This window comes from Tamandua tetradactyla, chromosome 8 (genome assembly GCF_023851605.1).
Source record: "Tamandua tetradactyla isolate mTamTet1 chromosome 8, mTamTet1.pri, whole genome shotgun sequence".
Lineage (NCBI taxonomy): Eukaryota > Metazoa > Chordata > Mammalia > Pilosa > Myrmecophagidae > Tamandua > Tamandua tetradactyla.
Window position 1 is genome coordinate 29,527,334 of NC_135334.1, and position 17,172 is coordinate 29,544,505.

Here is a 17,172-nt window from a genome sequence, read left to right on the forward strand (position 1 = left end):
GCGCTTGTCTGCCTGCAGGTCCCACCAGCATAAGATGATGTGGTACCTTTAACATTGGCAGAGTCTCCTTGCTGGGGGCATGGTGGAGACATAGGAGAGGTTGTAGGCTGATTTTAATGGCTTCAAATTACAAAACCCTGGTGTCTAAATTCCTTAAGGGAGAGATTCCATCTGAGTTGGGCTTCACCGCTCCTCTGGGTAATGCACAGGCTCCAGACAAGCCCTCAAACAATCTTTTTCTGCCTATGCCTGGGGCAGTTGCATAGGCATATAGCCCGAGATGTCCTGCTGCTGTATCCAAAGGCAGTCAAGCCTTTGTAGAAACACAGCCACAAATACTTCTGTTTCTTTTTTTTTTCTCTTTCTATCAGCCCTGCCCCCTGGGCACCGGGGCAAAAATGAGCGACCTCTGCTTTGACCAGTTTCTCCTGAGCTGGGGACCTATTTTTAGTTGTCAGAATTTGTTAGTTAATTCCACAATTGGCGTTTGGTTGCGCTTAGCCCCTGCTGCTGGTGAAGTCTGTTTCCTTTCCCCTCTTGGGAGCAACCTGTGGGGGAGGGGCGCTGCTTGCTGCAGCCTGGAGAACTCACGGTTCTGGGGGGTCTCACAGCCCATCCAGCTGGTCCAGTCTGGGGTACGCTGTGTCATCCATTCACCTCTTGAAGTACACACTGGTTGCTTCCAGTTTTTGGCAATTATGAATAATGCTGCTATAAATGTTCCTGTGCAAGTTTTTCTATGGATATCAGTTTTCAACTCATTTGGGTAAATAAGTGATTTGAATAGAACATGATTGCTGGATTGTATGGTAAGCGCTTATGTTTAGCTTTGTAAAAAACTACTAAAATTTCTTCCAAAGTGGCTATACCATTTTGTATTCCCACTAACAATGCATAAATGTTCCTGTTGTGCCATATTCTTGCCAGCATTAGGTGGTGTTAGTGTTTTAGATTTTAGCCATTTTAATACGTATATAATGGCATTTCATTGTGGCTTTAGTTTGTAGTTCTCTAATTACATATGATATTGGCATCTTTTCATATGCTTATTTGTCATCTGTATGAATTCTTTGGTCAGGTATCGGTTCAGATATTTTGCCCACTTTTTAATTGGGTCATTTCTTTAACGACCAGTTGTTGTTGTTTCTTTCATTCCTTGATCCTTTCAGTCAACATTTTGTTTGCAATAACCACACATACTTTTGCATGTAGCTGAAGTTTGTTTTGTTTTAAGAATTTTTTATATATTTTGAATACAAGTCCTTAATCGGACATATTTTTTGCCCATATTTCTCCTATTCTTTGGTTAGTCTTTTCATGATTTTAATAGTGTCTTTCACAGAGCAGAGGTTTTACATTTTAATGAAGTCCAACTTAACAGTTTTTTTTTTTTTTTTGTGAATTGCACTTTTGGCATTTCATTTACAAAGTTATTGCCAAACCCAAGGTCTGCTAAGTTTTTTAGAAATTGTGTTCTTCTTCATTTTACAATTAGTTCTGTGATCCATTTTGAATTAATTTTTGTGAAAAGTGTAAGGTCTGTGTCTAGATTTATTCGATTTTGCTTGTGGGTGTCCACTTGCTCCAACCCCATTTGTTGAAAACACGGTTCTTTCTCCATTGAATTGCCTTTGCTTCTTTGTCAAAGATAATTCTATTTTTCTTCTTTGTCAATTCTTTTTCGTCAAAGATCAGGTCTGTATCTGGGCCCTCTGTTCTGTTCCATTGATCTATCTTTTGCTAATCCCATACTGCCTTGATCGCTGTCTTAAAGCTTTCTAGTAAATCTTTTTTTTTCAAATGAATTTCTGTTTTATATTTAGTGAAATTGATACCATTTTAAGAAGGTTTTGAATAGCTAAGACAACTGCGGAATACAAAAGTTTTCTGGTAGAAACTTTCTATATCACAAATAGCATATTATTTGGTTAGCAAGTTCAGATTATACAGTTTAGATTAATTACAGTCAATTAGGTAATTTTTACCGTACCATGGATTTCTTTCTTTGTCACAATGTGATTACACTGCAATTGCCAAGAGATTACAAGCAAAAGAGGTGTGTTCCTCTATGGACTTCTTTAGCAGTAATCCAAATTTCAAATGACAATAGGAAGATAGGAATTGCTTTTGAAAGATTTTTCTTTTTAATTTTTTTATTAATCAAAAAAAAGAAAAGAAATTAACACAACATTTAGAAATCATTCCATTCTACAAATGCACTCAGTAAATCTTAGTATCATCACATAGATGTATGATCATCATTTCTTAGTACATTTGCATCGATTTAGGAAAAGAACTAGCAAAACAGCAGAAAAAGATATAGAATGTTAATATAGAGAAGGGAATTAAAATAATAATACTAATTATATATATATATATATATATATATATATATATATATATATAAAGGAAAAAGAAAAAACAAAAACAAAAGATACAAACACACAAACAAACAAACAAAAAACCGTATTTCAGGTGCAGCTTCATTCAGTGTTCCAACCTAGTTACATTACACTTAGGTATTATTGTGCTGTCCATTTTTGAGTTTTTGTATCTAGTCCTGTTGCACAGTCTGTATCCCTTCAGCTCCAATTACCCATTATCTTACCCTGTTTCTAACTCCTGCTGGTCTCCGTTACCAATAATATATTCCAAGCTGATTCTCGAATGTCGGTTCACATCAGTGGGACCATACAATATTTGTCCTTTAGTTTTTGGCTAGACTCACTCAGCATAATGTTCTCTAGGTCCATCCATATTATTACATGCTTAATAAGTTTAGTCTGTCTGAAAGCTGCATAATATTCCATCGTAGGTATACGCCACAGTTTGTTTAGCCACTCGTCTGTTGATGAACATTTTGGCTGTTTCCATCTCTTTGCAATTGTAGATAATGCTGCTATAAACACTGGTGTGCAAATGTCCGTCTGTGTCTTTGCCCTTAAGTCCCTTGAGTAGATACCTAGCAGTGGTATTGCTGGGTCGTAATCCATTCTGCCATTCTATGTCTTTTGATTGAGAAATTCAGTCCATTAACTTTTAGTATTATTACTGTTTGGATAATATTTTCCTCTACCATTTTGGCTTTTGTATTATATATATCATATCTGATTTTCCTTCTTTCTACACTTTACTCCATACCTCTCTCTTCTGTCTTTTCGTATCTGACTCTAGTGCTCCCTTTAGTATTTTTTGCAGAGCTGGTCTCTTGGTCACAAATTCTCTCAGTGACTTTTTGTCTATAAATGTTTTAATTTCTCCTTCATTTTTGAAGGACAATTTTGCTGGATATAGGAGTCTTGGTTGGCAGTTTTTCTCTTTTAGTAATATAAATATATCATCCCACTGTCTTCTAGCTTCCATGGTTTCTGCTGAGAAATCTACACATAGTCTTATTGGATTTCCCTTGTATGTGACAGATTGTTTTTCTCTTGCTGCTTTCAAGATCCTCTCTTTCTCTTTGACCTCTGACATTCTAACTAGTAAGTGTCTTGGAGAATGCCTGTTTGGGTCTGTTCTCTTTGGCGTGCGCTGCACTTCTTGGATCTGCAAATTTAGGTCTTTCATAAGAGTTGGGAAATTTTCAGTGATAATTTCTTCCATTAGTTTTTCTCCTCCTTTTCCCTTCTCTTCTCCTTCTGGGACACCCACAACACGTATATTTGTACACTTCATATTGTCATTCAGTTCCCTGATCCCCTGCTCAAGTTTTTCCATTCTTTTCCCTATAGTTTCTGTTTCTTTTTGGAATTCAGATGTTCCATCCTCCAGTTCACTAATTGTAGCTTCTGTCTCTTTAGATCTACCATTGTAGGTATCCATTGTTTTTTCCATTTTTTCTTCTTTGTCCTTCACTCCCATAAGTTCTGTGATTTGTTTTTTCAGATTTTCTATTTCTTCTTTTTGTTCATTCTTTGCCTTCTTCATGTCCTCCCTCAATTCATTGATTTGCTTTTTGAAGAGTTTTTCCATTTCTGTTCGTATATTCAGCATTAGTTGTCTCAGCTCCTGTATCTCATTTGAACTATTGGTTTGTTCCTTTGACTGGGCCATATCTTCAATTTTCCGAGCGTCATCCATTATTTTCTGCTGGTGTCTGGGCATTTGATCAGATTTCCCTGGGTGTGGGACCCAGCTGGTTGAAAGCTTTTTCTGTGAAATCTCTGGGCTCTGTTTTTCTTTTCCTGCCCAGTAGGTGGCGCTTGTGGCGCTCGTCTGTCTGCACGGCAGTCGGCCTGGGAAACCGCGCGTGGAGGTGGGGGTCGCTGGCCACCGCGGCTTGGGGGAGTGCCGGTCCTAATTGCCCAGCTGGCCCGAAACACCAAGCGTGACGGGAGGGCCCCGCTATCCAACGTTCCCTGTCAGACCGGGGAGCCACGTGCGTGGAGGGGACCCCAGTCGCCAGCCGCCCCGGCCGGGAAAACGTGCACCCCTTGGGTATCTCACCGCAGCAGATTCTCCCTGCCCGTTCAGCTGTTCCAGAATGGGGTACGCTGTCTTTTTGGTCTCTGTCGTGAGTCCGGGAGCTGTTTCGTATTGTTTCTGTTTCTTTAGTTGCTTTTCTGGAGGAGGAACTAAGACCCGCGCGTCTTACTAAGCTGCCATCTTCTCCCTGTCATCATAGCAGAAATCCACTCTCAGGGTGTTGAGATCCTAGGTGAGCCCCAGAGCGTTGCTCACCAACTCTGCCATCTTCTCTCCACCGCCCTCCCTCCAGCTCGGCTCCCAGCACGAGGGCAGCAGCGGCAACAAAAAACAGAAGCAGCAATCCCCACCTTCGGCCACCTTCTCCTCCCAGCTTCACTTTTCTCTCGGTTCCCCACCCTCTCTGCTTTCCCTCCCTTGGGTCCTCCCAGTCCACCGCTCCTCTCCTCCTCCTCCTCCTCCTAGCGCGCGTCTCCGCAGCCCCCGCCCTAACCCACGGCATTTGGGGTCGCCCTAGGTGTGGACTGGGACTCGGAGGAAGTGGGGGGTGGGGGCCGAGGATAGGACCCAACGAGGCTCTGGGACCGCTGAAGGGAGAGAGTTTCTAGTAAATCTTAAAGTTGAATAGTATGAATCCTCTGACTTTGTTCTTCTTCAGTATTATATTGGCTGTTCTAGACCTTTTGCCTTTCCATATGAACTTTAGAATCAGTTTGTTGATGTTCACAAAATAACTTGCTGAGATTTTGACTGGGAATGCATTAAACCTCCTGTAGTGAATAACCTATAAGCCTAAATGTGCACCAAATATCTGTACAGTAAATAAATTACAATATAGTAATGATAAAGCAAGTACCTATGTAACCATCACTCATGTCAAGGAATAAAACATTGCCAGTATCCAGAAGCTCCCCAGGAATCCCCCACCCCATGTTTTATTGGAGAAGTTGTGAGTTTACAGAAAAATCAGCACCTTGCATTGGTGTGGTACATTTGTTATGGTTGATGAAAGCACGTTTTTGTAATTGTACTATTAATCATAGTCCATGATTTAACTTAGGGTTAACTGTGTTGCACAGTTCTATGGATTTAAAAAAATTTTTTAAATTGTAGTAACATATGTACAACCTGAAATTTTCCATTTTAACCACATTCCCAACAACTCTTTTTGATCACTAGCCACTCCTTTGTGATAATATTTTCCTTGTTTTTTTTTGAGTTACCACTTTTATATTCATCCTTAAACAACATTAATTAGTATTGCCTGGTTTCAAATACATGAGTCACATAACATGGAATCATACTTTATTTCTTTCATTCCTTGATCCTCTCACTCAACATTTTGTTTGCAATAACCACACATGCTTTTGCATGTAGCTGAAGTTTGTTCTGTTTTATTAATGTATGATATCCCATTGTATGAATATACCACAATTTATTATTTTACTGTTGTTGGATATTTGGTTGTTTCCATTCTGGGAAAACTACAAATAATGCTTCTTTGAATATTCTTGAACTTGTTTAATGGTGTGTGTATATCTATTGGGTATACATTAGGCTGAACCAAATGAAATTGCCATTTTTGTGGATCAAACAGCTGAATATTAGCAATTTCATTTGGTTCAGTCTAATACTAGGAGTGGAATTGCTGGATCATAGGAAATGCATATGTTAAATTTTACTATATTCTGCCAAATAGTTTTCTCGATATGTTATACTAACTTGTTTTGTTCTAGCATTGCATAAGAGTTTCTCCACAATCTGGGAAACACTTGGTCTTGTAATTTTTCATTGTGATTTAAACTTGCATTTCCTTGGTTATTAATGAGATTGAACACTTTTTCATTTATTTTGGCTTTTTAGATTTCTTCTTGTGACGTACCTATTCAAGCTATTTTTCTTTTGGTTGTTCTGCCTTTTTCTTATTGTTGGTAGGAGTTCTTTATAATCTAGATATTTATCTTTGGTAATTAAATGTGTTACATCTATCTTCTCCCATTCTTTGGCTTATCTCTTCAATATCTTAATGTTGTGTTTTGATAAAGAGATATTCCTAATTTTAATATAATCAAATGTATCAGTCCTTTCTTTATAGTTAATCTTTTTTGTGTCTTGTCTAAAATATTTTACTCCAAGATCTTGAAGATTTACTCCTAAATTATCTTCCAAGAGTTTTATCATTTTGCTTTTTACATTTATGCCTGTATTCCATTTGAGGTTGATATTTGGGTATGGAGTGAGATTGAGGTCCAATTTCAATTTTCTCCTTTTGGCTACCCATTTGTCCCAGCACCAGTTAATGAAAAGAACATCCTTTGCCTAAATGCCTTCCCTCTGGAGCTTAAAATAATACTCTAACACCTAATACTCTGATTCCTGTGGAGACAGCATTATTAACATTGTAGGATATGTCTGAGGACTTGTTTATTCCTCTAAAAATCTGTGGAGATTCCTAGGATTGCAATTGATGTTCCCTCCTCTGAAGGTATCTTCACAACTATTAATGAAGAATTGACCTTTTTTCTATTGAAGGTTGACATCAATAAATGCCATTATTTAGTGGATTTGGACACTATGAGAGAAACACTCCGGGAGCCAAAGTATTCAGCCAACAGAGAAGAATGGATCAGCCTGGCCTACAGACCATTCCTTGATGCTTCTAGGTATGTGGCTTTAATCTAAAATTATGAATTAGGAATGTAGAATGAAAATTGGATTCCAGAATCAAACAACCTCCAGTCATTGGCTGACGCAAGTAGCCATTGTTTTATTTTTATTTGGGTCCAAATACAAATTCTATTCTTTTGTTTCTTGAGAAATCTAAGAGTGCTCTTTTTTCTAGGCACTAGGATGTAAAGTATATTCTGTATCTTCCAAATGAAAGAATATAAGCAGAATTTATAGAGCTACTGGGTAAGACTTAGATAAATGTTTGGCAGTGATTTATTTTTTGCCAACCAACTTCATTTATATTAATTGAGTATTCTAACAGTTAGGAAGATTGACTTGTGTCCTTTAAAGAGTCAGAAGTTCATGTCCATTATTTTCAGGCTCAAGCTTAGTGCTGGGACAGGCTTTACCAGATCTTAGAGACACCAAATAGATCAAGGCTTGGTTGGCTCTTCAGAAAGGTCTCAGTATTAATGGTGAGGGGGTAGTATCAGGACATTCAAATGAAGTAGTAATGGGGAGGGTGAATAGAAGGGGTCGGGTTGTCTGTGTTAGGAAGTAAGCAGAGGCCCAGGTAAATAGAGAGTTGGAGTTAAGGAGGTCCAAAGAGGTCTACTGGGCAGAGCCCAGTGTCAATGAGATCTGTTAGTAAGAAAAAGATAGAGGACCAGGTCCTGAGAGGCAGGTCTGGGACTTAGAAACAGGGAATGGGGCTCAGATCAGGAATCTAGAAAGACGTGATGAACGCAAGGTGCAAGTCTGAGAAACCAGAATGTAGAATGGGATACCAAGACAGGAAGTGAAGTATGGGAAGAAAGGTAAGGATACCTAATTAATGGAACTGATGTATAACTCTGTCCTTATAAGTAAGTCCAGTCAAAACAGGACTAGCTGGAAGACTGGGATGCTGACCTAAATACTATTAGGTCATGAGGTTGGTCTCAGAATTGAGGCTGGAGCTGGGTTTGGAGACTGGCCATTAGACTAAGCCTCTTTTCAGGCAATTGTAGTTGGGCTGGATGAGGGGATGATAGGAGAGAGGAGGACAGTCACAAGGTTGTCTGAGTTTTAGAGTGAGTCTCAAATATGGGATCTATTATGGGTGGGTTCTGGGGTTACCTTGGCCAGGTGATGTACCCAGTTGTCTGGTCAGGCAAGCACTGGCCTAAATGTGCCAAGGATATTTCATGGCTGTTTGATAAATCAGAAGACTGGTTTATTAAATCATCAGTCAGTCAGTTGCAGCTGTGGCTGATTACATCTGCCATCATCTAAGGGTGCATCGCCCGTAAATGAGATAATCAATCAATTGAAGGCTGTTAAAGAAGAAGAGAGACTTTTTCACTGCTTCTTCAACCCACAAGGCTCTACTGTGGAGTTTATTGAGACCCTTCATTGGAGCTGACAGTTTCACTGCCTGCCCTATAGATTTTGGACTCTTCCATTCCCACAGTTGTGTGAGACACGTTTATACATCTTATATTTATAGATATCTCTTGTTGGTTCTTGTTTCTCTAGAGAACCCTGACTAATACAGGATCTTCAACCACACCATCATCCTATATGCATTCTCTAGTGTAAAGCTCTTCCCTCAATTATCTGATGTATGATTTCTAGGAGAGGTATTTCCATTGTGCTTCTTTTTTTTTTTTTTGACATTTTTAAATTGTGAAATATAACATATATATGAAAAAGCAATACATTTCAAAGTACATTTTAACAACTAGTTATAGAACAGATTTCAGAGTTGTGTGTGGGTTACAGTTCCACCATTTCAGGTTTTCCTTCTAGCTGCCCCAAGACACTGGAGGCTGAAAGAAATATCAGTATAATGATTCAGCAATCATACTCATTTATTAAATCCTATAACTCCTCCTTCTACTTTGATCCTTCTCCCAATCTTTAGGGTTATTTGGGCTATACTCATTCTAACTTTTTCATGTTGGAAAGGTGTGTTGACAATATAGGATGGGGGATGGAACTAGTTGATATTCTTGGAGAGACTGGCATCTGTGGGTTTCAGGACTTTTCTACCCTAGGTAGGAACCATCTGGAGGTTATGATTTTCCAGAAAGTAATATTAGTGCATGTAACTTCCATAGAATCTCAGATATAGCCTGTTCTAGTTTGCTAGCTGCTGGAATGCAATATACCAGAAATGGAATGGCTTTTAAAAGGGGAATTTAAGAAGTTGCTCGTTTACAGTTCTAAGGCCAAGAAATCTCCCAATTAAAACGAGTCTGTAGAAGTGTCCAATCAAAGGCATCCAGGGAAAGATACCTTGATTCAAGGTCAGTGAAGTTCAGGGTCTCTCTCTCTCTCAAATGAGAAGGCATATGGTGAACATGGTTTCTCTCTCAGCTGGAAGGGCACATGGTGAGTACAGCATCATCTGCTAGCTTTCTCTCCTGGCTTCCTGTTTCATGAAGCTTCCTGGGAGGCATTTTCCTTCTTCATCTTCAAAGGTTGCTTGCTGGTAGACTCTCTGCTTTGTGGTGCTGCAGCGTTCTCTGCTCTCTCCGAATCTCCCTGAATCTCTCATTCTCCAAAATGTTTCCTCTTTTATAGGACTTCAGAAACTAATCAAGACCCACCCAAATGGGTGGAGACATGTTGTCACCTAATCCAGTTTAATAACCACACTTGACTAAATCACATCTCCAGGAAGACAATCCGACTATAGCTTCAAACACACAGTATTGAATAGGTATTATTCTGCCTTTACAAAATGGAATCTTGATTAAAACATGGCTTTCCTAGGGGACATACATCCTTTCAAACCAGCATATAGCACTAGGCATTCTTTAGGGTTAACAGGAATGGTGGTGGTTGGAGTTTGGAAAACCATGGCAATTAGCAATATCTAGCTGAAGCTTGCATGGTAGTAGTCTCTAGAATATCCTCTTGACTGTATTTGGACTCTCTTAAACACTGATACCTTATTTTGTTACATTTTGTTTCCCCTTTTGGTCAGGAAGGCATTATCGATCCTATGGTGGCAGCGCCAGGCTCATCCCTGAGAATCATGTCCCACATTACCAGGGGGGCTTCTGCCCCTGGAATGTCATGTTCCACATGGGGAAGGGGCAGGGGTAATGATTTTCCTTGCAGAGTTGGGCTTAGAGAGAGAGAGAGAGAGAGAGAGACCACATTTGAGCAACAAAAGAGGTCTTCTGAAAGTAACTCTTAGGCATAATTATAGGTAGTCTTAACTTCTCTGCTACAGAAGTAAGTTTAAGAGCAAGCCTCAAGATCCAGGCTTGGACTCTTTATTGTGAACTATAACATATATACAAAAGAGCAATAAATTCCCAAGTACATTTTAACAAGTAGTTATAGAACAAATTTTAAAGTTTGGTATGGATTATAGTTCCACAATTTTTTATTTTCTATTCTAGCTGCGCCAAGACACTGGAGACCAACCGAATATCAATATAATGGTTCAGCAGTCATACCTATTTGTTAAATCCTATCTTCTCTATTATACTCATCCTTCTCTTTAAATAACATATATATATATATATATAAAAGCAATAAATTTCAAAGTACATCACAACAATTAGTTGTAGAACAGATTTCAGTTTGGTATGGGTTACGATTCCACAATTCTTTTTTTTGAATTAAAAAACATTTTTTAAACATGACAGCATACAAACAAGAACATTCTTACCGTATAATCATTCCATTCTTGGTATATAAACAGTAACTCACAGTATCATCACAAGTTGTATGCACATCACTATGATCACCTCTCAGAACATTTGTATTGATCCAGAAAAAAAAATAGAAACAAAAAAGAAAAAATTTCATACATACCATGCATCCTCCCCTCCCCCTCAATGATCACCAGCATTTCAATCTACTAAATTTATTTTAACATTTTTTCCACCTATTATTTATTTATTTTAAATCCATATGTTTTACTCATCTGTAAATAAGGTAGATAAAAGGAGCATCAGACACAAGGTTTTCACAATCACAGAGTCACATTGCGAAAGCTATATTATTATACAATCATCTTCAAGAAACATGGCTACTGAAACACAGCTCTGTATTTTCAGGCAGTTGCCTCCAGCCTCTCCATTCCTCTCCACTTTAACTAAAAAGGTGATATCTATATAATGCATAAGAATAACCTCCAGTATAACCTCTCAACTCTGTTTGGAATCTCTCAGCCGTTGGCACTTTATTTTGTCTCATTTTGCTCTTCTCCCTTTTGGTCAAGAAGGTTTTCTCAATCCCTTGATGCTGAGTCCCACTCATTCTAGGATTTCTGTCCTACATTGCCAGGAAGGTCCACACCCCTGGGAATCATGTCCCATGTAGACAGGGGGAGGGCAGTGAGTTTGCTTGTCGTGTTGGCTGAAAGAGAGAGGCCACGTCTAAGCCACAAAAGAGGTTCTCTTGAAGGTGACTCTTAGGCCTAATTTTAAGTAGGCTTAGCCTATCCTTTGCGGGGTCAAGTTTCATACAAATAAACCCCAAGATTGATAGCTCAGCCTATTGCTTTAGTTGTCCCCACTGCTTGTGAAAATATCAAGAATTCTCCACTTGGAGACGTCGAATTTCCCCCCTTTCTCACCATTCCTCCAAGGGGACTTTGGAGATACTTTTTTGTTCACTGTTCAAATGACTCTAGGATTTATTAGGGCATCACTCTGGACAAACCTACAAAATCTCATGCCCTACTCAAGGTTCCATGTGCTTATGGTGTTCAATTAAGATGTCCCCATAGGTTATATTAGGAAAAGCACTAGTCAAAATATAAGTTTTGTACCAAATAAACATTTTTTTCTTTAGTCTCACACATAAGTTAAAAGTTTTAAAATATGAATTACCATCTATTTTCAACACCCTCCAATATCAACATTCCTGTTATTCCTCATGCAAAAACATTTTTCAACTTGTACATTTAATCACTATCATTATACACTCTAGGCATTCCTAGATTATACCATCTCAGTCTTTATCATGTACTTTCCTTCTGATTTCATTTGTGCCCCCAGGCTTACTCCTTCTATCATTCTCACATTCAGCTTCATTCAGTGTTCTAACATTATTGTATTACCATTAGCTAGTATTGTGTTACCCATTTCTGAATTTTTACAGTCAGTCCTGTTGCACAATCAGTACCCCTTCAGTTCCAATTACCCAATATCTACCCTATTCTATCTCCTGATGACCTCAGTTGTTAACTGAAATTATCCAAGTTCATTCATTAATGTTAGATCATATTGGTGAGACCATACAGTATTTGTCCTTTTGTTTCTGGCTAATCTCACTCAGCATAATGTCCTTAAGGTCCATCTATGTTGTTACATACTTCATAACTTGTTTTGTCTTACAGCTGTATAATATTCCATCACATGTATATACTGCAACTTGTTTAGCCAATCATCTGTTGATGGACATTTTGGCTGTTTCCATCTCTTGGCAGTTGTAAATAATGCTGCTATAAACATTGGGGTGCAAATGTCTGTTTGTGTCTTTGCCTTCGTGTCCTCTGAGTAGATACATAGCAATGGTATTGCCGGGTCATATGGCGATTCTATACTTAACTTCCTGAGGAACTGCCAGACTGCCTTCCACAGCGCTTTTACCATTTGACATTCCCACCAATAGTGAATAAGTGTGCCTCTTTCTCCACATCTTCTCCAGCACTTCTCGTTTTCTGTTTTGTGTATAATGGCCATTCTGGTGGGTGTGAGATGATATCTCATTGTGGTTTCGATTTGCATTTCTCTATTAGCCAGGGAAGTTGAGCATCTTTTTTTTTTTAATTTTTAAATTTTTTTATTAATTAACGGAAAAAAAAGAAATTAACCCAACATTTAGAAATCATACCATTCTACATATGCAATCAGTAATTCTTAACATCATCACATAGATGCATGATCATCGTTTCTTAGTACATTTGCATCGGTTTAGAGGAACTAGCAACACAACAGAAAAAGATATAGAATGTTAATATAGAGAAAAGAAATAAAAGTAATAATAATAGTAAAAAAAAAAAAACAAACCAAAAACAAAAAACAAAAAACAAAAAAAACTATAGCTCAGATGCAGCTTTATTCAGTGTTTTAACATGATTACTTTACACTTAGGTATTATTGTGCTGTCCATTTTTGAGTTTTTGTATCTAGTCCTGTTGCACAGTCTGTATCCCTTCAGCTCCAATTACCCATTATCTTACCCTGTTTCTAACTCCTGCTGGACTCTGTTACCAATGACATATTCCAAGTTTATTCTCGAATGTCCGTTCACATCAGTGGGACCATACAGTATTTGTCTTTTAGTTTTTGGCTGGACTCACTCAGCATAATGTTCTCTAGGTCCATACATGTTATTACATGCTTCATAAGTTTATCTTGTCTTAAAGCTGCATAATATTCCATCGTATGTATATACCACAGTTTGTTTAGCCACTCTTCTGTTGATGGACATTTTGGCTGTTTCCATCTCTTTGTAATTGTAAATAACGCTGCTATAAACATTGGTGTGCAAATGTCCGTTTGTGTCTTTGCCCTTAAGTCCTTTGAGTAGATACCTAGCAATGGTATTGCTGGGTCATATGGCAATTCTATATTCAGCTTTTTGAGGAACCGCCAAACTGCCTTCCACAGTGGTTGCACCATTGGACATTCCCACCAACAGTGGATAAGTGTGCCTCTTTCTCCGCATCCTCTCCAGCACTTGTCATTTTCTGTTTTGTTGATAATGGCCATTCTGGTGGGTGTGAGATGATATCTCATTGTGGTTTTGATTTGCATTTCTCTAATGGCCAGGGACATTGAGCATCTCTTCATGTGCCTCTTGGCCATCTGTATTTTCTCTTTTGGTAGGTGTCTGTTTAAGTCTTTTTCCCATTATGTAATTGGGTTGGCTGTCTTTTTGTTGTTGAGTTGAACAATCTCTTTATAAATTCTGGATACTAGACCTTTATCTGATATGCCATTTCCAAATATTATCTCCCATTGTGTAGACTGTCTTTCTACTTTCTTGATGAAGTTCTTTGATGCACAAAAGTGTTTAATTTTGAGGAGCTCCTATATATTTATTTCCTTCTTCAGTGCTCTTGCTTTAGGTTTAAGGTCCATAAAACCGCCTCCAATTGTAAGTTTCATAAGATATCTCCCTACATTTTCCTCTAACTGTTTTATGGTCTTAGACCTAATGTTTAGATCTTTGATCCATTTTGAGTTAACTTTTGTATAAGGTGTGAGATATGGGTCTTCTTTCATTCTGTTGCATATGGATATCCAGTTTTCTAGGCACCATTTATTGAAGAGACTGTTCTGTCCCAGGTGAGTTGGCTTGACTGCCTTATCAAAGATCAAATGTCTATAGATGGGAGGGTCTATATCTGAGCACTCTATTCGATTCCATTGGTCGATATATCTATCTTTATGCCAATACCATGCTGTTTTGACCACTGTGGCTTCATAATATGCCTTAAAGTCCGGCAGCGCGAGACCTCCAGTTTCATTTTTTTTCCTCAAGATGTTTTTAGCAATTCGGGGCACCCTGCCCTTCCAGGTAAATTTGCTTATTGGTTTTTCTATTTCTGAAAAATAAGTTGTTGGGATTTTGATTGGTATTGCATTGAATCTGTAGATCAATTTAGGTAGGATTGACATCTTAATTATATTTAGTCATCCAATCCATGAACATGGTATGCCCTTCCATCTATTTAGGTCTTCTGTGATTTCTTTTAACAGTTTTTTGTAGTTTTCTTTATATAGGTTTTTTGTCTCTTTAGTTAAATTTATTCCTAGGTATTTTATTCTTTTAGTTGCGATTGTAAATGGGATTCGTTTCTTGATTTCCCCCTCAGCTTGTTCATTACTAGTGTATAGAAATGCTACAGATTTTTGAATGTTGATCTTGTAATCTGCTACTTTGCTGTACTCATTTATTAGCTCTAGTAGTTTTGTTGTGGATTTTTCTGGGTTTTCGACGTATAGTATCATATCGTCTGCAAACAGTGATAGTTTTACTTCTTCCTTTCCAATTTTGATGTCTTGTATTTCTTTTTCTTGTCTAATTGCTTTGGGTAGAACCTCCAACACAATGTTGAATAATAGTGGTGATAGTGAACATCCTTGTCTTGTTCCTGATCTTAGGGGGAAAGTTTTCAATTTTTCCGCATTGAGGATGATATTAGCTGTGGGTTTTTCATATATTCCCTCTATCATTTTAAGGAAATTCCCTTGTATTCCTATCTTTTGATGTGTTTTCAACAGGAAAGGTTGTTGTATCTTGTCACATGCCTTCTGTGCATCAATTGAGATGATCATGTGATTTTTCTGCTTTGATTTGTTGATATGGTGTATTACATTCATTGATTTTCTTATGTTGAACCATCCTTGCATACCTGGGATGAATCCTACTTGGTCATGATGTATAATTCTTTTAATGTGTTGTTGGATGCGATTTGCTAGAATTTTATTGAGGATTTTTGCACCCAAATTTATTAGAGAGATTGGTCTGTAGTTTTCTTTTTTTGTAATATCTTTGCCTGGTTTTGGTATGAGGGTGATGTTGGCTTCATAGAATGAATTAGGTAGTTTTCCCTCTACTTCGATTTTTTTGGAGAGTTTGAGGAGAGTTGGTACTAATTCTTTCTGGAGTGTTTGATAGAATTCACATGTGAAGCCGTCTGGTCCTGGGCTTTTCTTTTTAGGGAGCTTTTGAATGACTAATTCAATTTATTTACTTGTGATTGGTTTGTTGAGGTCATCTATTTCTTCTTGAGTCAAAGTTGGTTGTTCATGTCTTTCCAGGAACCCATCCATTTCATCTAAATTGTTGTATTTATTAGCGTAAAGTTGTTCATAGTATCCTGTTATTACCTCCTTTATTTCTGTGAGGTCAGTATTTATGTCTCCTCTTCCATTTCTGATCTTATTTATTTGCGTCCTCTCTCTTCTTCTTTTTGTCAATCTTGCTAAGGGCCCATCAATCTTATTGATTTTCTCATACAACCAACTTCTGGTCTTATTGATTTTCTATATTGTTTTCAATTTCATTTATTTCTGCTCTAATCTTTGTTATTTCTTTCCTTTTGCTTGCTTTGGGATTAGTTTGCTGTTCTTTCTCCAGTTCTTCCAAGTGGACAGTTAATTCCTGAATTTTTGCCTTTTCTTCTTTTCTGATATAGGCATTTAGGGCAATAAATTTCCCTCTTAGCACTGCCTTTGCTGCGTCCCATAAGTTTTGATATGTTGTGTCTTCATTTTCATTTGCCTCTAGGTATTTACTAATTTCTCTTGCAATTTCTTCTTTGACCCACTCGTTGTTTAAGAGTGTGTTGTTGAGCCTCCACGTATTTGTGAATTTTCTGGCACTCTGCCTATTATTGATTTCCAACTTCATTCCTTTATGATCCTAGAAAGTGTTGTGTATGATTTCAATCTTTTTAAATTTGTTAAGACTTGCTTTGTGTCCCAGCATATGGTCTATCTTTGAGAATGATCCATGAGCACTTGAGAGAAAGGTGTATCCTGCTGTTGTGGGATGTAATGTCCTATAAATGTCTGTTAAGTCTAGCTCATTTATAGTAATATTCAGATTCTCTATTTCTTTATTGATCCTCTGTCTAGATGTTCTGTCCATTGATGAGAGTGGTGAATTGAAGTCTCCAACTATTATGGTATATGTGTCTATTTCCCTTTTCAGTGTTTGCAGTGTATTCCTCACGTATTTTGGGGCATTCTGGTTCGGTGTGTAAATATTTATGATTGTTATGTCTTCTTGTTTAATTATTCCTTTTATTAGTATATAGTGTCCTTCTTTGTCTCTTTTAACTGTTTTACATTTGAAGTCTAATTTGTTGGATATTAGTATAGCCACTCCTGCTCTTTTCTGATTGTTATTTGCATGAAATATCTTTTCCCAACCTTTCGCTTTCAACCTATGTTTATCTTTGGGCCTAAGATGTGTTTCCTGTATACAGCATATAGAAGGATCCTGTTTTTTAATCCATTCTGCCAATCTATGTCTTTTGATTGGGGAATTCAGTCCATTAACATTTAGTGTTATTACTGTTTGGATAATATTTTCCTCTACCATTTTGCC

The 17,172-nt window shown here is 37.8% G+C and overlaps 1 protein-coding gene across 4 annotated transcripts in view; it reads left to right on the forward strand.

Moving 5' to 3' along the window:
- The window catches only part of ALG9 (ALG9 alpha-1,2-mannosyltransferase), a 222,550-nt gene that overhangs the window by 146,646 nt on the left and 58,732 nt on the right, over nucleotides 1-17,172 (forward strand). For all 4 annotated transcript variants that reach the window (XM_077112967.1, XM_077112969.1, XM_077112968.1 and 1 more), the window contains exon 14: nucleotides 6,958-7,088. In XM_077112967.1, coding sequence (XP_076969082.1) covers nucleotides 6,958-7,088 — 131 coding nt within the window. The remainder of the gene's footprint in view (nucleotides 1-6,957; nucleotides 7,089-17,172) is intronic.